The sequence below is a fragment of the Lissotriton helveticus genome, chromosome 10, assembly GCF_964261635.1.
Source record: "Lissotriton helveticus chromosome 10, aLisHel1.1, whole genome shotgun sequence".
NCBI classification, from domain to species: Eukaryota; Metazoa; Chordata; class Amphibia; order Caudata; family Salamandridae; genus Lissotriton; species Lissotriton helveticus.
This window is the reverse complement of record NC_136071.1, coordinates 1,040,883,742-1,040,907,652: the sequence shown is the minus strand read 5'-3', so window position 1 is coordinate 1,040,907,652 and position 23,911 is coordinate 1,040,883,742. Positions and strand designations below refer to the sequence as shown.

Below are 23,911 nucleotides of genomic sequence, written 5' to 3'. Positions count from 1 at the left end.
GGACCGAATGTGGGACAGGGGGGTTTCTTGGCCTCGCTTAACAGAGTGATAGCTGACTGGTCGGAGAATGTGTGGATTATTGGAGGGGACTTTAATGCAGTCCTGGACATATCGCTGGAAAGGTCACACCCGCCACTGCAGGCTACTGAAAGCAGGCGACAGGCGGAAGCGCTTTCTCAGTGGGCGGCGGGTTGGGGGCTAGCGGATATTTGGAGATGCATGCATTTGACGGACAGGGAGTATACCTTCTTTCCCCCCCCCCCGTGGCCTACACACGAGAATAGACCACATGTTTTGCAGCATGACATTACTGGGGGAGATGGTAGGCTCGGAACACATGGGTAAGACCTTCTCGGATCACAATCCAGTCGAGGTCACACTGAGATGGGGCACGATACCCACGCCGATACCGACGTGGCGTATGTCCCCGGATCTGCTCGAGGACACCGTTTTTAAAGCTACCATGGCGGAACACATCGCACAACATTTCCACATAAATGATGGCTCGGCTAGTACACGCCAAATGGAGTGGGATGCCTTCAAGGTTTATATAAGAGGGGAGGCATTGAACACACGAACAGGTATGAGGCGTATGGTCATGGAGAAGCTTAGTGATGTGGAGGGCCGACTGGCCATGCTGGAGAGGGAGGCTGCGGGCACGAACTTGCCTTTTACGCCATTGCAAGAGGCACACATTCAACACGCCGAGCTGTTGGAGGAACTGCGTGTCCTGGATTACAGGGAATATACATGTAGGCAACATGCCCACGCCGACAAATCCGGACCTCTATTGGCCCGGATATTACGAGATACCCCAGCCCCTACTCCTGTGTTGGAGGTTATGGATCAATCTGGGAGGCTGGTAGCGACACAGTTTGGTGTAAACGTTTCCTTTCGTGAATACTATGAGTCGTTGTACGGCCCACATCGAAGTATGTCTGATGAGGCATTTGAAGAGTTCATGTCGGGAATCGAGCTGCCGCGCCTAGGTAGGACCCAGAGTGACGACTTGGCACGACCTATATCGGTCGCGGAAATACGACAGGCAATAAAAGCACTCCCAAGGAACAAGACCCCGGGAACCGATGGCCTCCCGGCTGAGTTTTATGGGGCGTATGTAGATTTGCTGGCCCCGCGACTGCACGTGGTGTTCAACGAAGCGAAGAAAGCGGGTGGGTTACCGCAGTCTACGCTGCAGGCCCTGATTGTTTCATTGCCTAAGCCGGGTAGGGACAGTTTACGTTTAGCTAACTATAGACCGTTGTCCTTGTTGAACACCGATCACAAGGTACTGAGCAAGGTGTTGGCGACAAGACTGGCGCAATATGTCCCGGGCCTGATCCACCCGGACCAATGTGGTTTCGTGCCTGGCAGAAGCACGGCGATGAACCTGCGGAGGCTTAGCCAACTCATGCTTCACGAGCATTCACCTGTGACAACTGAGGGCTGTATATCGTTGGACCTGCGGCAGGCATTTGATTCCCTTCGTTGGGATTATATGTTTGCGGCATTGGAACGGTTCGGGGTCCCGGCTGACTTCATTGCTTGGATCCGATTACTATACACCCGCCCCACTGCTAGGGTCCGCACGAACAGATGTATCTCACCTCAATTGGCTATAGCGAGAGGCACGAGGCAAGGTTGCCCGCTATCCCCGCTGTTGTTTATTATGGCACTGGAACCGCTCCTGTGTAAACTCCGGCTTCAAGCACGACACAGAGGTATCAAGAGGGGAGGTGTAACACATGTGGTGTCGGCGTACGCCGATGACATCATCCTTTACTTGAGGGACTTAAAGGGGGGACTGGATCCCATCCCGAGCTTTTTGAAGACTTTAGTGCACTATCGGGCCTTACGATCAGCGAGTCTAAATCCCATGGATACTGTTTTGCTGCTCTGGAGGCAAGTGATCCCTTGTCTTTCCCACCTCACAGTTTCCAAATGGCGGAGACTACTTTCCGCTATCTGGGGATACAGATTTACAGGGGGGCGACAGATATGCTTGAGGGCAATCTGGGTCGGGCTGTGGCAGCACTGAGGTCGCCGGTACAATTTTGGACCGCACTACCATTGTCAGTGGCGGGCAGGGTGGCCGTCTCTAAGATGGTAGTCCTCCCGAGGTTCCTTTATTACTTTACGAACTTGCCCTTTATGGTCCCAGCTGCGGTATTTCGAACTTTGAATACCATACTGACGGAGCTGGTCTGGGGACGGGGCAGACGCCGCATAAGTTTGGCGAAGCTACAGCTGCGCGCGGCGGCTGGAAGGATGGGAGTGCCTGACTTACTGGCGTATTACTATGCGTGCCAATTACAGTGGCTGGCCTATTGGCTAGCGGGACGCAACCTGCACGAAATAGGCATGTCTGAAGAAGACAGGGGAAGGGGTGCCATCCACACACTGTTGCTGCCCAACGCGGCGATCTGTGGGCAAGCTCCTCCCTTACTCAAGATGGCCATCTCCTGCTGGAGGAGAGCTGTGAGATACACGTCCCCCACCTCCTCCTACGCTCCCACAATACCATTACTGGGGATCCCATTGGGGACGGGTATTTTGTCTACACGGGCGCTCACCACGTGGACGGATGCCGGGGTGTCGCAAGTGGGCGATTTTTTCAATGACGGACACATGATGACATTCGATGACTTTTGCACAGCACACCACATGCCTGGGGGAATGTTCTTACTCCACGGAGGGGTGCGCGGCTACATCACACGGAATTGGGCACCGGCAGGTGACGAACCACTTGTCAACCCATTACACACGATGCTATACCTGATGGGTTCAGGGAGCCATTTAACGAAATGGATTGCGAGTGGTATTCGTGCGGGGAGGGCGATCTCGCTGCAGCCGCTGCGTGTAGTGTGGGGGAGGGATGCAGGCCGAGCGTTTCGAGATAAGGAATGGGAGCGTGTTCTTAAATTCCCCAAGAGAGTCTCGAGAAACCCGAAATTTAAATTTATACAACTTATGATCTTGCACCGCGCGTACCTCACACCTCACCGCCTGCACTTAATGTTTCCTACCGCGCCAGATTCCTGCCCTCGGTGTGGACTGGCGGATGCAAGGTTAATACACATGCTATGGGATTGCCCGAAATTGGGATATTTTTGGGCTACAATACACACTGCACTACACAGAGTGTCCCCCACCAGACAGTACAATACTATATCCTTTAGCTTCCTGGGACTAGGGACCTCTGAACGTAAAAGAAGTGTGGCCACGCGGTTCATTGACCTTGCACTATTAATGGCCAAGCGTGCTATTACCATGAGGTGGAAATCGAGCAGGCCACCTGACCCGGACGTATGGAAAGCGGAAGTAGTGAGGTGGGGTAAGGCTGAAGGTATGGCATTACAGACCGAAGAGCGCAAGGGATTGAGAAGGGTTCCTATATCTCTTGAGTGGAATGCTGTGATGATATCCTTTGAAACGGCTGAGGTGGACTCTACCACCGGGAGCGCGTCTGTGGATGACTGAAATGGGTCGAACGACATGGGGATAGCGTTTCCTTGGACTCACTTGCGCTTCTGAATGGCAAAGGGGCAGTAGCTCGTACACAGACACAGGTGCACGGAAGGAGAAAAGAGTAGTAATTTGGCCATGGCTGCATTGTGGCTTATGAGACACAGAGGGCATAGCGACTAACCTTAGGAGAAACTAAGAGACGGATACGGATTGTACCACCATGGATAGTTGACACAATATGCTTACTTGTATGTGCCTGGGGAGGGATGCTGGGTGGGGGGAGTTGGGCGGGAAAAGTTGGGGTTAAGTGGAAATTTGAAAATAAGAAAAGGTGATTGGAGCTAATACAGTATACCTGAAACATGTGCCTATTTGAGCTGAACTGTACTGTAATGTTTTTTGCATTTATATCCTGCAAATAAAAAGAATTAAAAAAAAAGTAGGGCTTAGATGTCGAAATCCCCATCATTTATACTCAGTGACTTGCAATGGCGAGAAAAGCAAGCAGTGCTAATGCAATTGGTCTCACCTTTGGGACCGTGTATGTAGTTAACTATGCAGCACATTAGCCTAGGTGCGGAAAACATTGACTGTTCTCTAACATGGAGTAAGCACCAAGCTGCGTGACACGCCACGTATGGGAGCACTTGGGGGGAAATATTGCCTTGCAGTTGGAAAGGTTATAGTCCAAAGCTTTGTTTTAATGCATAATCAGGGCCTTCGGGTTCCTATCACTAAGAAACAACATTTGAAAAAATATTATTGTCCACAAGTGCTCATGGAAGACAATTTCTAGGGACGGGAATCTAGAGAAAGCTAAACTGAGTCTGATATTTTTACTTACCCTCGCCGCTTGTCGTTTGCTATCAAGAAAGTTAAAGAGAGGCAATTGCCTAAATAAATAAAAATGAAAATAATAATGATTAAAAAAAATAAAATAAAAAAAAAAGTCCCTCAGCAGAAAGCAATTCAAGGAATGACGGGATCACTCCTCAGTGACCTCACAGTCACCCACTGACAAGGAATATGCCTGGGGGTCAGGGGTCAGAATGGGACATCCATAAATCAGTGTGCCCAGGACCATAAATAGTGAAGCAATAGTTTACGTTGTTTAGAGCACTCAGATTCGACAGTAGGGTGAACGTTTGCACTATGCTGACCATAAGTCTCATTCAAATAGTTGCTTCCTTATGGCCACAATCCTTTAGCAGGGCAAAGCCATAAATGGCCGCCAGGGAGCACGGTAATACACAGAATGACCATATTGGCGTGCAATTGGTAGGGAGCTCCACATGTCTGGTAAGAGTCTGGATTTCTACTGTCAAGAGGGCCAAAGGGGTTGAAGCATGCGGCCCCGACCAGAAATAGCCAGTCACAAAAAGCCTGTGGTAGGAGGACGATGGGAGACACAGTTGAGCAAGCATGGCAAAAACCGGCTGGCCCAAGGTAGGTCGCCAGCCTGCTATCCTGCAGCAGGCATCTGGGGGAGCCTCATCAGATGAAAAGTATGGGCAGTTAACAGTGTTTTGATTGATGTTAATGCTCTGTGGCCTCAGGGTACTGCTGACCTGCTGTCTGGGCAGTAGATAGCCGTTCAGCGCTGATGCTAGTTTAATTTTGATTAAGAGCCAGGCTGCCGACCCCTCCCTGCTGCAAGGAACATGAACAATGCAGATCACAAAGGGAAGGCAAGGTCAACATGTCAGTGGGTTATCACCTTGGTCAGAGACTTCCTTTTTGGTGATAACAGTATACAGTCAGCTAGGAGCGGGTGTAGAGCTTGCAAAAAAAAAGAAAAAAGAAAATAATTTTGTGTCAAAAACATACGGCAGCTCTGCAGTATGGGTAGAAGGAGGAGAGGCAACAGGCCCCCCCCCCCCACGCCCCAGCACAAACTGCCTCCATCATAGCTATCTTCTGTGGCTAAACCAACCGTGGAAATGGCAGTCAGTATGTGTACTATAGGATAACATAGATGTAGACGGGGGCCTGAAGGGTGCCCAGTTCTTTAATTAAAAGGCAGATAAAAAAAAAAAATTCATCGTCACTACTTCATGAGCATCATGGCTAGAGTTTTGGCTTTGATTCCCGACACTATATGGTCGGGCCAAGAGTGACCACCACTTCCCATATGATGACATTCCACCACAAGGGTGGTCTGATGGGACATGTCCTAACAAGTGTCCTAGTTTCTGACACACAGCAACACTTGTTCACACATACACCTAACTGCTTCGCGGTCTCCGGTATGGCTACACACCATTTCATGACCTGGTCTGCTCTTAATGTGTTATGTATTGAGAGTAGGAGTTCGAGCAGACCGGTCGGTAAATATTCCCCTTGACCCTCCACACATTCTTGTTTTTAGCAGAGTTATTGATGCCTTCTCCTCATAGGTTTATGGGCAACTCAACCTTTCATCCTTCCGAAGTTGGGAAATCGAGTATCCCTAAATCTGAGTAATAGTAACAGTATACCCCAGAGCGGTACTGAATGTGAGCCATGCTTAGGCACAATGGGCATAACTCCGATTCCTGTTGGGATGACGGGGGTATTTAAACGTTTGTGAAAACTGTCATGGGCCTTTCATCATATTTAGAACTGAGGTCGAACTGTCAATAGTTAAACAGGCCTATTTATAACAGAAATTATAGGCCTAATGCACCATTTTCAACCAATTTTGTTAACTAGTTCTATGCCTCAACACTTTCAATTTTCACCAGCCGCCACTGCACTAACAACAGTCAATGTCTGTTATGTGGATTGTTCTGAACTGTGAATGACACATCCAGCAGGCAATGGGTAGAGGGAAGGGGCCCAAATTCCTCCTCTATGTATAATTTCTTTCTCTATTGAATCGGCCCTAGCAAACTGGGAAAGGTTCCTTTTACGCCACCCAGATCTAAAAACGATTCACAGTAAAGCATATTTGATTAAAACCAATCTGATGTTTTCAAACATAAACAATTACTTCTTGCAACTGGCCTCTCAAACACGTGAAATTAACAAAACAGGTGCCATATCACAAAGCAATCAATCCTGTTCTATGTATGCAACAGGTGCAGAATGAGGCTGTGTGCCTGTTAAAGGTATTGACAATACCGTATTGTGCTTTCTGCTTAGTGGACAAAACAGCAGTGACGCACGCAGTACTTCATAGTATTATGTCAATTCTCCAACTACTGAGAGGAACCATCAATGCACCCACAAAGATGGATAATATGTGGGGGATACCTGCTCAGACATGCTGAGCCGCAGTGCTTTATTTGACCTGGTGGTTGGAGGTGGGCCCACTGGCACTCATTTTTGGGCACTGGCATTTATTTATTTTTCTCATCCGACATTTACAGAGATTTAAGAGCGGGGAAAAACGCACAAAGGTAAAGGAAGAAACGAAAAAGTTGGAAAAACTGACACACAGGGAAAAGGCAGGAGCCTGGAAGAGTGATGCAAAGAGGTAGGGAGTTTCTGGTGGTGGATAAAGAGGCCTGAGGTTGATTCAAGACTACGTAGCCTTTGCATTGTAATCGACGGATTTGGATAGTGCGGGTCGCGGGCTTCTGAGCAGAGTTTGGGCACCAGAACTCATGCTTTTACAAATTACGCACCCCTGAGCGGTGGTTACGTTGCTGTTCTTTGTTTCGATGCTGCTTTTCTCTGCAATGAACTTAAGACCACCTGATTTATGTTTAATTTGCTCCTGTGCGCGCGTGCAGAATAGAGTACTGCGCATTGGTAAAAAGCCTGAGACAGGGACGTACCGGAAATCAATAGTCAGGCCTGGAAAAAGTCTCAAACCTGCCCACATAACAGGATGACGTGGCTCCAATGGGCGATGGTGCTTTTCATTGTGGGATCACGGCAGCCCATCCTGCTCCAGAACAAGACCACCAGGATAACCCCCGAGTGGCAGAAGGGCCCTGGCCCAAGGCTGTGAACACGTGCTCTATTCTCATTTCTAAAAAAAAAACAGTGTTCTTTTTGAAATCGTAGCCTACCTAACGTATTTTCCTTAGTTGATGGCCAATGTATTCTTCTAATATTGTGTATGGGAGATACGTTTTCTTCCCTTGAACAACGACTATTTTCAATCATAAATATCCATGTCCGTGTGGAACACACATTACAAACCTTGCGGTGGTGTAGCCAATAGGTCTCGGCAATCCGAGATGTACTTGCGTTGTCAATGGTACTGTCTTTTAGCCATGTGTTTTGGAGCGTGTCCGTTGTTTATTAACAATCTCACGAGACACAAAATACGATTGTGCTAGAAATAAATCAGATGTCTTAGGAAGATAGTTTGAGCTTCAAACTACACAGAAAGTAGTAATGAATATTTATTTATTTATTGAAGTTTTGTATAGCGCTCGCTGGACCCGAGGGTATCAGAGCGCTTCACAGCATGTACAAATTATGAGCAAACAAATTCTGAACGGAAAACGAGAGCAGAGAAGAAAACAAAAACAAAAGCATCTTCGGTATACCAATTTAGAGGCAAAATGACAACAGTTGCGGAACATGTCTCCAGTTGGAGGGATTTCGATAGTAAACCTTCCTCAAGTCCTTTCTGGGTTACCCTTTACGGTCGAGAGCGCTCAGGAAGAGGGCTTTGAGAAGTGTCTTGAATTTCGGGAAGGAGGTGGTCAGTCTGATGTGGGGTGGTATGGAGTTCCAAATTTTGGGCGCATTACCCGCAAAGGATTTAATTCCGGTTTTGAGTTTCCGAGCTCTCAGTGGGATGAGTAGAAGCGTGTTGGAGCTTCTGAGGTTCCTGGACTGACCGGCCCTTTTGAGTTTGGCGGCCAGATATTCAGGTTTGCCTGCGTGCAAGGCTATGTGCGTGAGACAGGCTGTGCGAAAGCTGGCTCATTGGTCAATAGGAAGCCACTTCAGTTCCCTAAGTGCCGGAGAGATGTGCTCAAATTTTTTCGTTCCTGTGACCATTCTTGCTGCGGCATTGAGGGTAGTGGTCAGGGGACCTAAGTGAGATTTTGCTGATCCAGTCAAAGTTGCGATTCCATAATCAATTCTGGAAAGCACCAACGCCTGTGTGGCCTGTGTAAGATCTTTTGGAGGGAGGAAGGGTTTTATTCTGTACAGTAGCTTCAGGTTTAGGAACGCGCATTTTGCGGCTTTAGAGATGTGTTTTTTCATGTCCAGCTTGGGGTCGAGGGTAACCCCTAGGGATTTCACAGAATCCGTTGGCACAAGGGCCCCATTGAGGGCGTCTACGGCTTTGAGCCATTCCTCAATTTGAGGGGTTTTGTCTCTATTTGAGACGAGGAGAACTTCTGTTTTCTCTGGGTTAAGTTTGAGGTGGTTCATTGAGAGCCACTGTTGGACCTCTTTGAGCGTGACGTCAGTCTGTGGATGTCTTCGATCGAGGTGGTTTCCAGGTAGAGTTGTGTATCGTCCACGTAAAGGTGAAAGGGGATAATATAAGAGTTTAGCTAATGGTCTGGCAGTGTTTCAAGCTTTGAGTACAGGATGAAGGGAAGGTACATATTCTTGGCAAAATATATGCAGGTAAAGACATCGTTGAAATAGTGAAAGCAAAAAGTGTCTCGAAACAACACATATAAGCCATACTCCATCCTTTAGGTTCGCACTTGAGAACTGTTACTGGTTATGATTATAGTTCTTTTTCATCTACTCACAAATGTATGTCTATTGTGAAGCAGGTTCTTGGTGATCTAAGGATGCTCTTAATCTGAATAAGTGCATTGTCCAAAGTAATCGCTCCTCCTGCTGAGAATAGGCAAATATTAATGTGACTATTGGCAGAGATGGGGATGTTTAAAGGGCGCATGCATGGCGAGAACGGGCGAGCAAAATTACAGAAATAAACAAGTGGCAAGTGTGGGCCCACAAGACATGAATTCAACAGACAGTGGTGAATTTCAAAAGAGGGTTTCAGACTTACAAAACTAGTCCATGGCTAATTTTTAATCTGTTCATGGTAATATGGTGCTTACCCTTTGTGACTTGTATTAAATATAGATCCAGAGTTTCCTCTTGGAGAGAGCAGCAGCGCTGCTGCAGGCGCACTGTCCACTGACGTCAGAGGAGGGAAGCGCGTGACACACCACCAGTAGCGGCCTGTGTATTGATACAGTGGTGTGGTGTTGGAAGGGAGAGGGAGCGGGGACAGACAAGACAAAAAAAACGCAAAAAAACACGCAAAAAAACCCTTATCTGCCTTGCCGCTTTGCGCCCCTCTCTTTGAAAGGCACAGGCTTCCAGAGTGCACTGTGACCAATCCTGATGCTCTTTTCTTGCTGCTGAAAGCAGTGTCAGGATTGGCTAGAGCACCGAGGATTTGTGCTCCCAGTTAGACTGTGAAATCGTGCCTGCTCTCTCCAACCCGGCAACGCAGCTCAGGTTGGAGAGAGTTTCAGTGCGCATGACTGTTTGGCCAGCCTGAGACAGCCGGCCAGACCCTCATCCACATTGGATAGCAGTGTCCAACACTCTCCCTCACACCAGTCATTACCCTTGCCCCGCCCCAAGACTCCATGGTAGGGGGTAAGTAAAATGATAATAAACATGGTTTATTATAATTTTGTTTTTCATTTTTTGCAGATGCTGCTGCTGCTGGCAGGGTGGGTGATGCTCCCCCGCCATAGCAAAGGAGCCAGCACTGCACACCACTCTCTCTACATGATATTAGGGCTGTACATTTCCTTTAATTAAAAACATGTAAGCAATAAGAACTCTATCATTTAAGCATGCGTTCACTCCATGTGCACAACCAGATACATTTTCTTTATCAGTTATCTCGAACATATGAACAACGAAAATGCAGTGAAAAAAGACACCTTTGTCAATGTAAACAATAGCTGAGGACATTGGGGTGCTGGAAAAATTGAACTGAATTTCGCTCTAGGCCTGACTGCGCTATGCGGACTGCACAATTGCGAGGGGCACATGGCTATTCCAGTGGTTGGGTTTTGTTTACACATATAGAGCATCCTGAGTGTGTCAGCCAACCTGCTTTCAAGATAAGAGTTAAAGTCAGCAGCCTTAACCTGCGTGTATGGCTACGCAACTCAAATAGCAGTGTGTGTGTGTTTGCATGTGTGCTTGCATGTATGTGTGTTTGTGTGTGTGTTTGTCTGTGTACTAAACACATAATCCAAAATGTGAAGTGTTTCTAGTTTGTTTATGGATGCACAAAGTGCATAATACAGATGCTGCAATGAAACTGTCCAGTGAGTGTGTGAGTGTGTGAGTGGAGTTCAGCCACGCCTTGAAGCACTCATCTGCGATTGTGAATATAGTCTCTCTCCTGTCTGCAACAATACGCTCAAATGTTCATGACTGAAACAGCATCAGGTTATGGCTAGATATAATTTCTAGGAACACCCAGGACAACCAAACAGATTTTTCATGGTGCACCCTGCCTGCTAGCGAACAAATCTGTCTTCTGCACAAGGTTAGAACACGAAAGACTGCCAGGCACAAGATGCGAGCGAGAGCACACTGAGCATGCACATAGGTCACAGTTAAAGTCATCAGAGGGGCAGTGTATATTCTACACAACTCTAAATAGAGAATTTGGTTGCCTGAGACGAAATACCTATTGTTTTGCACTGTGTATGCTTTACAAAGCAGTACTGTGCTGATAAAGATGTCACTGCCGCTATGGGGTGCTAGCCATGCTTGCCACCCATTTAGCTCTGCTTTTCTATTGAGCTGTTGGCACCAGAAGGGTCAGGTGCACTTGATGTCACTAACCACAGCAATCTGTGGGTAAGCGTTTTCCACATGAGCGTGGCATTCAATATGCTTCAATCTGAGCACCTGTCGAAGAGTTGTAACTCTAGTTGAAAGCATGAGTATTATATAAAATTTGCTTATTTACAGTATTGGATGGACTTATTGTCGTGCCCTTCTCCGCGGTGCACGTTCCATACAGTAGTACTAAAACATCCCCAAAATACGATTTTAAAAAAAGTACTCCTAAAAAGGATGTAAATGACTCCTGTGTATGCTCAAAAAGTAATTGGACAATGCATTCGGGGAAGCCTAACACCGGAAGAGCCATGACGCATGCATGCCCTTGACGAATGGGAAGACCTAAAAAAACGTAGCAATGATGATGCTGTCTATGGGAAGCAATGGGAATCCTATGGGCGGGGCTTTAAGCCCAGAAGTAGATACAGCATGTCTCGGTTTGAGACAGCCCCTGCATGCTATCTAGAGCCGAGACCTAATAACTTTGGTGTTAACGCGGGATTACTGGTTACTAGTTACCTTACCAGATCCCAAACCAAGTCGACTGGATCGTTGGTACCTGTCATTGAGTAAAAGGTAATCTAACAATAGGTCAATCAATTAAGAACTTACACCACTCTAAATGACCACTGACCAGGATTAAGTTTCAAAGATTTAATATAAAGTCAAAGATAACTGAAGATACAAACTTCTTAAAATGAGATTCAGAAGGTAAACTGGTATCACTATGAACATAAACTCTTTGAACAATCTGAGTCTACAAAACAGAATAATGAGTACAAGCTCGAAAATCATAAGGGTTGCCAAAATGGAAACAAGTTGCAACCTCAAAGTCATTACAGAAAAGAAAATTAAGGTTAGTCTGTCCCTACACTATACTAAGTGACATCCCTACTTAACAAGATCTTTACCCTTCTAGGTGTCAGCCGTGGTGACTTCCTAAGAAGATCACGCACTTCTCTTTGTCTCTTCTCTGATAATGGGTCTCTCCTGATCAGTCTATCTGCCTACCCATCCGCTTCCTTAGGCTCCCAAAGTCATCTGCTCTGCTCTCCTCCCGGGTCACTTTCCCTAATACCAAATCACATTTCCAATAGAAACGCCCCTTGGGACGCCCCTCACGTGGTACATCTTTGCGCGGTAAACTCCATGATGATACTCTTCAAGACCCTCGTTAAAGTTGACCTTGGTTCCCAGGCTTCTTCTCCAGTGCGCCGATACCCCCTGAAATTCCTGAAGACTCCTACAGGCCTGCGCCAAGCGCCACTGAACAAAGCCCCCTTTCATTCTTAGCTGATTAGGACCCTCGCACCTGCATACAGTTCGTCCTGCAGTGGGCCTCAAATTCCAGACTTTACCATATCTATAGGCTATAAAACACACGCGAATCTCTGCACTAGACGCCTCTCAACTTCTCTTCTAACGAGCACATGGCACATCAAAAGAGATGACATTATCAGTTCAGGCCTACTTGATTTACATGAAGCAAGTCCCTGCACTCTAAAACATTAACTTGATTTAAACAGCATTCTTAACTAGCATACGTTTCTTAAAACAACACATCTATAAAGCATATATTTCCATACTAAGTTTCGATAATACAATTTTGGAAGAACCACGTTAACCCCACCTCACATTATTTTAGCAGCACGTTTAGATTTTCTGTGAATTGCCATGAGGCCTACACAATATACTGGTTTTCAGAGTTTTCCCTTAACTCTTACAGGATTCCTTTAACATGAGAACGTGAGGTTTTCATGTACATTCCAACACTTCTACATTCATCTCACACAGTTATGATTATTGTTACTCTACTTAAACATTCTATACATTTCACTACTGAATATAAGACACTCTGTGTATTTCACTTTTAAATCTAAAACACTCGTGTGCAAACATGTTTAAACTAACTACGTGCTTGTAAATATGGTGCACTTATACATTTTTCAGACTTGTGCTCTCTCATTGGCATCAGAAACTATTGCCGTTAGGTTTTCTTTTCACAGTTAGGCAGCCTATGAAGCGAACCCTGGCACCCGCGTTTTGTTTTTGGTGTTCTGAAATATGTCCCCATGTTAAGGATCCCTTCACATCTGGAAGACTGGACAGCTAATCAATACTTAAATGCCCTGAAAACAACCTTCAACTATTTTTTATTGAAAACAAATATGTTTGCACAGATCAGCCAGGCTAGTGGAAGCCTGAATTTTATATACCAGGTTAGCACAAAATAGCCACAAAACATAAAATATATCAACAATGACAGGCCAGAAAAAGCCTGCGCGCCTTTTTTTACTGCTATAATCCCCAGATGGATTATAATACCCCAGGATGGTACAAAACACCACTCACTATCCTGCGATGAGTCAATATACAGCCCTCGGCATTGATTTTGAAATTATTCATTTTGCGGATTCTATTTCAGCATTCTGCTTCTATGAAGAGGCGATTCCCAGGTCAATCCATTATGCATATAAAAATGACGAATCGGTGACAGAATATGCATTTGCCAGGTGACATGAAGGTCGACTGGTGTCGGTGACTCGATGTTAAATTGTCAATCTTATTATATTTGATAGGCAGAGAAATAATCCGAGAGGATTTCACTAGTCCTAGTTCTTTCATTAGGAGCAAGGGGCCGAGTCCCGCCATTAACTTTGCCAACATTTTGAAATATTATGGTCTGAGTGCATCATAAATTTGTGTACACGTCCACAGAAGAAAAACATGGTTGATCTACTTACATTGCGTTTCATCACTGTTGTCGCCACACTGATCAGTAAAGTCACAGACATTATCCGAAGGAACAGACGAGCCAGTTCTGCACTGAAATCCATCGATTCCGACTGCAGGAAGTGCGACCATGGACAGAAGTAAGAGGGGAGCCAGCATCAGCACGGACACCCTCTGAGTCGGAGACGGCCTCAAGCACACATCGGTCATCTTGGGGCAGGTTTCTTACCTGCTCAGGCTCAATCTATTTGTAAGTGATTTTCCCTCAAATGTCATGACACCTGCCCACCCGTATTATTCTGTGTGGGATCACTTCTCCAATGTGAAATTAATTCTTACAATCCTGTTTTATCTCAAACGGGTGTGTCTTGGGTAATAATTAACTGGCACATAATAAAGGCTAGAGCATCGGTGAAATTCTGAGCAACCTTTGAAGATAAATGCCCGTAATACCACCCTGTGACTAGCAGAGGCCTCTGATAACAGATTTAAATAAACAGACTGGGATCATCAGGAGGCAAGGGGCAGTGCTTATCTTAATTACCCTTTCTACATGTTCATAAAGTTATCTTGTTTCTGGTTTCTATGAGTCAGGAAGTAAAAGCAAGAGGAGAAAAGATGCAGCAAACTTTCAGCGTTAGTATTTTCATTTTATGTTCTGCTGATTTGTAGAGCGGTACTATCACTCAGCACGGTAACCTAGTGCTGAGCAGGTGTGAGTTTAGCCACACCTAGGGCCTAGTGGAACAACTTAAAAAGACAGATTTTCAGTTTCTTGCGGAATTCAAGAATGAGGAGGCGGCTCTTATGTGCAGCAACAGGTTGTTCCATGCTTTAGGAGTAGTATAGAAGGAGACTCGACAGCCAGATCTGTTTTTTCATATGCATAAGATTTGTGCTAGTCAGAGTCTGGAAAAGAGGAAGGTGTCTGTAAGTTTTGTGAAAGCAGATGCGATTGTTGAGGTATGTTATGTTATGTTAGAATATTTTTTAAGCGCATGGCTGCCCCAGCAACAGGGCATCCCAGCGCTAGTTTAGGAGAAAACAAGATCGGAAGATGAGACAGAGGTTAAACAGATAATAGCCAGGTCTTCACGGCCCTTCTGAAGGCCCAGTGATCCTAGACGCACCTAATCGATAGAGACAGAGTGTTTCAGAGTAAGGGAGCTTTTGCAGAGAAGGTTCGCCCTCCGGCTCGCACACTTTTCCCCCAAGTTACGTAAGCTAAATGGAGCTTAGCTGAGCAGAAAGCTTGAGATGGGGCTTAGGGTCGGAGCAAGTTAGCTAGAATGGGGGGATAGTGACAGGTGAGAAATTTGTGAGATACATAGGGCCTCAAAAAAGATTCTCTGCATCACTTGGAGCCAATGTAGTCTGTGGATAAAACAAGAGATAGAGCAAACCTTTTGAAGGGTAAAAAGGAGCAGCGGTGCAACATTCTGGGCTAACTGAAACCTTTTGGTCACTGTCTTATTGGAACCAAGGAACAGTGCATTGCAGTAATCCAGCTTAGAGAGTATGGTGGACTGGATAATCATCTGATGCGTGTGGGAGTCAAAGAATCCCAGAAAGGATTTTAAACCTTGTAGGAGTCCAAAACATATGCCCACTACTCATTTTGCCTTGGCTTCAAAGAACAGGGCCTTGTCTACCCAGACATGCTGGACCAGTGTTATGTAGTGCCTTGAAAGTCTGGGGGAGGAGTTTGAATTGTGCTCATTTGTGAATGGGAAGCCTGTGGAGCTCCTTCAGTTGTGGAGTGATGGGAGAATGACATGGGAGGTTCTGAGTGATTCTGGCTGTAGAGTTCTGAATGTTGTGCAACTTTCTGGTGAGTTGTGTGTTGATCCCAGCACAGCAGGTGTTCCCATAGTCCAGCTTGCTTGTGATAAGGGCTTGCAAGATGGTTTTCAGGGGTCTAATTGGGAACTATTTGAAAATCTTCCTTAATATATTCAGGGCAGGGAGGCAATGACAGCATTGATTTTGACAGATTTGTTGTCTTTGCTGTCGATGATGATCCTGCAGTTTTGTGCGTGGCTGGTGGGGGTGGGTGTCGATCTTACTGAATCGATCTGTAATTGTTTGTTTTTTCGACAAGGGAAAATACTAAAGACAGGGAAATGTTACAATATTTCCCATATCAAACATGAGAGAAATTGGCATTTGATCATGTGCGTTGGTTTAAGTATATATATTGGTGCACATTCTACAGTATCTATAAAATATTCGCAATACTCATTAAGGTGCTCTGCATTTGGCGAGAACAATTTACAGTGTCATTGTCGGGATATTAAAGGCACCCAATTGGGAACAACTTTGCATTTATTACCTGTTTCAGCTAATTGAAACCCTAACGATGCCATCAATATTGAATTTATATTTAACTTTGATAGATGGGAAGGGGAGGACACATAAGCTCAAGCTGGTCAGTGCCCGTCAGCCAAATATTTCCAAAACAATAGCTAAAAAAGAGTATATGAAGCAATTTATTTTTGCACATATATATGGATTTTTTCGTATAACAACACAAATGTCTAACCAGCAGGTTTGATGGAAAGAGAGGGCAAGTGTGATTTGAAGGTTGTTAAATTTACTAGTGCTTATTATTACAATAGGATACATGCAGAGAACATTATAGATTTAATTGTAGATATTCCTAATCACAAGCAGGGTCAGACAGGGAGAGAACATTAGACTGGGCAATAAATAATAAAAGTGGCCCCTGTAGCGAATCAGATGGCTAAAAAGGTGGCCCACATTTGAAATCAGGTTAATTTCGAACTTGTAAGACAAGCTGTATCTGCATTTCGATTCGATTCAATAAACTTTATTTCGATTCATAGATAGAATCATAAAAGTATGCACAGATTTAAAAGATTACATAAAATTGTTAAAAAGAAAACCATAAAATTATATTAACATCCATAGTACATATTATATATCCATATTAAGTTTACAATGCATTTAGGATAAACGGGTCAAATATATAAACATATCGTAAAGTGCTTGTATATTCCATTTACAAACCCACATAGTAATCTATTACAGGAGGTTTCTAATAATAATACTGTTCAATATCGGTTTCTAATATTGAGTGCCTGTCTAATAAAACTAAGCACAGCACTACATATGGCTGGCGTTGACAAGGACAATAAATACTCATAACCCTCTTTATAATAGCGGGATCCAAGAGTTAACAAAACAGGCTTGATAAACCAGTTTCTTGGATCTTTATACAAAGCACAAAAGAGGATGAGGTGCACAGTGCTTTGGGGAACCTTATCAATACAAGGACAAGGGGGTAGTCTCTCACACCACCCCCCTTGTTTTGGAAAGGCAAAAAGAAAGTGCAGTGAGCTAAGGCGAAATCTTGTCAAGTAAAAACGCCATTGAGTATGCATAATATTCGATAGGTAAAACTGCTGCTGCAGCTTGCCCTTATTATATAATGCGTGCTCACTATTTCTTAACATACCTAACTTGGTACAATAGGCATTTTTAATCATTAGCTTAGACTCCTTGCCAACCATTTCGGGATTTTGTTATATATGTCCCTACCCAATCTTGTAAAAGGTTTCCCTTACATATAGCATCATGGGATCTCCATAGAATAGTCAAGTTTAAGGCAGTCTTGCAAGATTTCCTTTGTGAGTTTCAATTCTTCAGACCGCCAAACCTTGCTCCATAGCAACAAAGGAGAGACATGGATAATATCACTCACAAAATCAAAACCCGCCTCGGTATGGCAGAAACTATTTGAGGTACCAGATGGAACAGATAAAAGGCGCTAAATACATTTGTTTTCCATAACTTGGATCTTATCACAATTTTGTGTCCCCCACACTCCTGCCCCATATGTCGCAACAGGGTGGCATTTTGCTTTATATAAAGTTTTTAGTTCTGCAATTGGCTTTTGACCCAATTTACTAGAAAAGCGGAAAAGAGCCCCTATAGATTGTGTGGCCTTTTGTGCATGAGCTGATATTAAAGGGTCCCAACTCAACGTTTTGTTAAATAAATTCCCCAGATAATTAAAATTATCAACTTTCGCAATGATTGAGTCTTTCACCATATACCTGCGAGATTTTACCCCTTTGGGACCACAGGCCATGGCAAAAGACTTGGTGAAGTTGACCCTAAGATCTAATTCTTCCATGAAGATGTCAAAGGTGTTCAGACAAGTCTGCATGCTGTTAGCGGTGAGGGTCATTAGCACCGTGTCATCTGCATAAGATAACATCGGTATCGGTTTACCATTTTGCTGGGGGAAGTCTGCACCGCTATCCAACAGAAATCTTTCTAGACCAATGGTGTACACCAAGAATAAAAAAGGGGCCAAGATACATCCCTGGCAAACACCTTCAGTAGATGGGATGGGTTTTGTCTTCTCACCTCCTGGTCCAAATCTAATCCTCACTGTTGTGGCGGCATGCAGCCTACGGAGCAGAATGACCAACGATTCTTCAAACCCCATGGTATCCATCATTTGCCACAACTTGCCTTTACATACAGTGTCAAAGGCACTGGATAAGTCCATGAAGGCCAGATGAATACAACTATGCTTGGCCCTCATGTACTTACCCATAATTAAGGCCAAATTAAGACACTGCGCTGTGGTTCCCTTACCTCTCCTAAACCCATACTGGGAGTCCACAATAATACCTGATGACTCAGCCCATGTTTCCAGGCGTGCCAATATCACTCTACCCATCAACTTGCAAGACGCATCTATTAATGATATCGGCCTGTAGCAGCACGGGTCACCCTTGTCACCCTTTTTGAAAATACTCATTAAGGTGCTCTGCATTTGGCGAGAACAATTTACAGTGTCATTGTCGGGATATTAAAGGCACCCAATTGGGAACAACTTTGCATTTATTACCTGTTTCAGCTAATTGAAACCCTAACAATGCCATCAATATTGAATTTATATTTAACTTTGATAGATGGGAAGGGGAGGACACATAAGCTCAAGCTGGTCAGTGCCCGCCAGCCAAATATTTCCAAAACAATAGCTAAAAAAGAATATATGAAGCAATTTATTTTTGCACATATATATGGATTTTTTCGTATGACAACACAAATGTCTAACCAGCAGGTTTGATGGAAAGAGAGGGCAAGTGTGATTTGAAGGTTGTTAAATGTACTAGTGCTTATTATTAAAATAAGATACATGCAGAGAGCATTATAGATTTAATTGTTGATATTCCTAATCACAAGCAGGGTCAGACTGGGAGAGAACATTAGACTGGGCAATAAATAATAAAAGTGGCCCCTGTAGCGAATCAGATGGCTAAAAAGGTGGCCCACATTTGAAATCAGGTTAATTTTGAACTTGTAAGACAAGCTGTATCTGCATTTCATAAGATATGAGTTACTGCATGTATTTGTGCTTGCTGTAAGCAATGTTTGTAGTAATACCAGAGATAAACGGCCCACCAGACCATAAAACAAGCACACAAGCAGCCAGAAAACAGGTCCACACATGGACCAGTTGGATCATCTCTCTCGGGCACTGCCCGATTATACTATTGGTCAGTCTGACCCTAATCCCAAATATTAACCCCTTCACAACCAGATTTTACTCTGCTGTAGAGAAAATCAAACCACCGCTCAAAGGATTTTCACCATTCCCATGGGGTACAAGTTGATTACTTGTTCCTGGTTCTCTTCCCCTGCTTTGTCTCTCCTCTCCCCTTTCTATGTATACACTACACTAGGCGAAGACCCCTTACTCCACTAAGGAATAGAAGTTGAAAAGGCTTTAGACAAGAGAAGGACTAAGAAAAAATTAATAACATAGGGAGAGAGGAAAAGTAGAAAAGAAGAACGTTAAATCTAGAGGTGCAGCAGATAGTTAAGTAAAGTACAATGAAAGGTAAAGTAAAGTGAAAATTATGAAATAGCCAGAAAGAAAGATACAGAGAGGTTGAAAGAAGAAAAGATGAGAAGAGGCACTTTGAAAGAGAGATATGTAAGGTTTGAAAATTAAGGTGCAAGGGTATATCCAAAATAGAGAGGAAGGAGATGTTGAGAGAGGGAAATGTGTGGGGTGCATCAAGGGGTCAGGTAGAGAGTGAGAGGAGGTAGGTGAATTAGAGAGAAGTAAATACAGAGAAGTAGAGGTATACATGTAGTGATGCAAGGTATTGAGAGACACATATAGAGATGGAAAATATAGAGATAGAGTGGTGCGATTAAAAAGGGAGGTAGAGTATATCAGGTCAAGTAAAGAGAGTAGCTCGGCACACAGAAAGGTAAAGCACAAGAGTAGGCAAGTGTAGAAAGAGTTGAGGAATAGAAAAGTAAAGGGATGACGTAGAGGGAAATAGGAGAGCTTAGTGCAGTGCTAGAGAAAGAGAGAATGCAGTAGACACTGGTGAGGTAGAAAGAGCATTAGATACAGAATGATGAGTTAAAGAGGTGTTTAGAAAGAGAGAATGATTTGGACTAGACATGATAAGTTGAAACAGCAAATGAGACATAAAGAAAAATAGCGGGAACAAGAGATGGAGAGAGGTGGTAATGTTGGAGAAAAACTGGTCTAAATAGAAAAAGAGGGTTAGCAAAAAAGGAGTACAGTATGAGAGAGGATGATGATGGAACTGAGGTATAATAGGGTTGATGTAAGGTGAAGTGGTGATGTAGCCATGGTGAAGTAAATTGTGAGATTAGGCAGGAAAAGAGAGCAGTAGGGTTGAGAGAGAAGAAGTAGTAAGTGAGATGTGGAGTAGTGAGAGAAATGGGGTAGAGAGTTAGCTGAAGTATAGCATGGTGAGGTAGAGAGAGATATTATACTGAGGTTAGGTATGAAGGGATAGGGCCGTGAGAGAAAGAGATGATGTTGAGAGAGACATGAATATGGAGGACAAATTTAGAGAGGTGGGAAGAAAAATATTAGTGAGGTGCAGAGAGAGGGGTGACGTAGAGAGAGAGAGGACAAAGAGAAAGGGGATAGAGAGGTAGAGATGTAGAGGTCAGCGAAGGAGAGAGGTGAGACAGGTTGAGGTTGGATAAAGAGACATATATTGAAAAAGAATGTAAAGAGGAGTGATATAAATGATGTGAGGTTGAGTAAGGAGAAAGACAAGAGATAGATGTGGCAAAAAAAGAGAGGTGACGACAGGAAGAGGTGCATTGGGGTCAACAGAGAGAGGAGTAGCTAGAAAAGAGAGGTAGAGGGAAGGGTGGAGTTTTATTGATTGGGAGGTAGACAGTGGTGGTTTCTGGGGGTGAACCGAGGGCCTCTGCCCTTCTAATTACGCATGAAATAGACGGTAATTGGAAAGGGCAATTACCATCCTATTTACATTACAAAAAAGACACGTGGGGGCATATTTACAAGGACGGCGATAAATAAACGCAAAGCTTGCTTAGCGCTTTTCTAGTTATCGCCGTCTATTGCTGTATTATATTGCCCTGTTAGCGCATTATTTACAACGCGTTTCCCCAGTGCGATATAATTACCAGCGATAGCTGGAAAATCGCCATTTTGCAGGGAACATCGCTGGAAAACCAGCGATGTTCCCTGCAAAACGGCGATAACCTTGCTGATACGACCCTGTGGTCGTATCAGCACAATCCACCCCCATATTTGGTATGCCTAAGTCTGCATTTTAGCAGCGATAAAGCCCTTGTAAATATGCCCCCCAGTGCCTTCGCCTGCCTAGTCCACTCTCCAAAACGACGTCCAATGCACCAGGCAGTTTTTCATAGTAAAATACGCTAGTGCACATGTGCCAGTTATATGGTGGCTGTTGCAGCATTGAAATGTAGGCAGCCTATGCGCTGACATGCTGCCAGCCCAGGTCTGCTATACTTGGGGGGGCAGATTTATGTTAACTGGCGCATCCCCAGGGATGCGCCAGTTAACATGCGCCACAGTGCGCCACTGCTCCGCCACCCATCGTGCGCCGCATTTATGATGCGGCGCACCATGGTGCAAGGCAGTGAGGATGCATGACGCATCTCTCGGCGCACAGGCGGCGCATTGCAGGAGTCATGTCGCAAGTGCGACATGACTCCTGCAATGCACAGGAGCCACCTATCCAATGCATGCTGCGTCACCCTTACGCCTGCTTCAAGCAGGCGTAAGGAATTGACATAGAAAGTGACTGAGTGAAATCTCATAGATTTCACTCAGCCACTTTTAGGAGGCGTTCCTGCGCAGGAACGCCCCCCCTGCGCAGGAACGCCTCCTTATGGCGCAGGGGTTTCCAACGTGACGCATCTCCTAGATGCGTCACGTTGTAAATAGGGCGCATTGTTTGCGCCGCCGTTGCGTCACATTACGTGACGCAATTGCGGCGCAAGGAGGCGCAGGAGCCTCATAAATCTGCCCCGGGGTCTTCAGTGACCTCCTAGAATTGACACAATGCAGCTTCACATTTTGAAGCATCCCGAGGCATGTGCACTATCAGCCATGTACTCCGGGGGCTGCTTGAGAATTATTTATAGCTGCCTCTCACCACCCCTTCCTTTTTCAAGTCATCACAGACTGATGGGTTGGGAAGGGGCTGCAAGCTTCGGAAAAGAGCCTGACATCACAGAGCCATGAGACTCAATTCATGGCTCTGTGAGGCTGCGTCACGTGCTGCATGATCTAAACAGAATACACTGTGCATGCTGCCGCGCCTCCAGTATCTGTTTAGAAGTATTCCAGCCAGTGAGAGGATTTTAGGAGCTGCCAGCTTGTGAAACAGAAACACCTCAGGCTGTTGGTGTGCAGTAACTTTGTCTGTGACACCAACCGGAAAGCAAGACTGTTTGGGTACGTAGTCATGTCTCTCCTGCACTCTTCATCCCTCACTATATCTTTACTTTTCCTCTCTCTTCCTCTTTCCCATGCCCCTGCTTTTCATTTTCTCACTGCCCTTCTACTTTTTGATCTCTTCTCATTTTCCCACTATTTTCTGTCCCTTTCTTTTTCTCTAGTAGCAGCAGCAGTGCTGTTACTAGAGAGAAAGAGAGTGAGACCTAAGATAGTGGCAGGAAATAAAGTAGGCACTCACCAGGCCTTTGGCAGCATAAGCATTTTAAATTGTGCAGGCTAAGAAGCAAAATATAAAGGAAGCTTCTGAAAGTCATATATCCTGGACTTTTGCGTTCTGTGTCTAGAAAGTAAGCTACCTGATTAAATTAAATTAAGCAACTTGTTTTCTAAATGCAAAACGTACGTGCTGGATAAAGGGCCACTTTTCATAAACATTGGTCTTGGTTGCTTCACGTCTGGCAGGATTTAGAATGCTGCCTCCTAAAGTTATCCCTGCTCAAATTAAATGCACTCACCCTTGAGCACTTCAATTGGTGAAATAGAGCAACATCCACATGTCACTATATCACCAGTGCAGTGGTATGCAGCTATGTGCAACTAAATTCGTTACCTTGTTACCTTTATTCTGTTTTGTAGACCTTTTTATGGAACCATAAAAAGCCTTGTATGTCTTTGTTTATGCGTAAAAGTAATTAATAACATGGAGGTGTGCATTTTCCTGATTTCCAAAGATATCATACTGCGATCCAACTTAAGCACTTTTCTAAACGTTTCTTTGATTCACCTACAGGTCCCTTTCCCCTTTGGAAGGATAGTGAGCTATCTTTTCTTTCTCCTTTTTCTTTTCAAGAGTTTCTTTCACTTACTCCTAAATCACACTATCTGTTATCTCCTATATGAATGAATAAATAAAAAGCTTTATTGTGCAGTTACTTAAAACCTTTACAATGTTTCTGTTTAAGATTATAAAAAGGAAGGTTCAACAATTCTTATGTACAAAAGACACAACATTAAAAACGCTCAAATCAACACTAGGACAAACTAAAAAATAGGGGGGTGTAGTTATAAAGTTCCAGCGTTAATTGATTGCAGCTAAACCGAGAGAGTCAAGGAGCCATCAAAAAACCTGTTAACAATTGTCAGTAATCATATGGTCTGGGACTACCGACCACCCCCTCCCTGTCTTGTACACCACCA

General features: G+C 44.5%; 1 protein-coding gene across 1 annotated transcript in view; it reads right to left on the bottom strand.

The window, feature by feature from the left end:
* The window catches only part of MALRD1 (MAM and LDL receptor class A domain containing 1), a 2,679,189-nt gene extending 2,664,892 nt beyond the window's left edge, over positions 1-14,297 (bottom strand). The window contains exon 1 of the mRNA XM_078663745.1: positions 13,950-14,297. Coding sequence (XP_078519871.1) covers positions 13,950-14,148 — 199 coding nt within the window. The 5' untranslated portion in view covers positions 14,149-14,297. The remainder of the gene's footprint in view (positions 1-13,949) is intronic.
* Between the last annotated feature and the right edge of the window lie 9,614 nt (positions 14,298-23,911).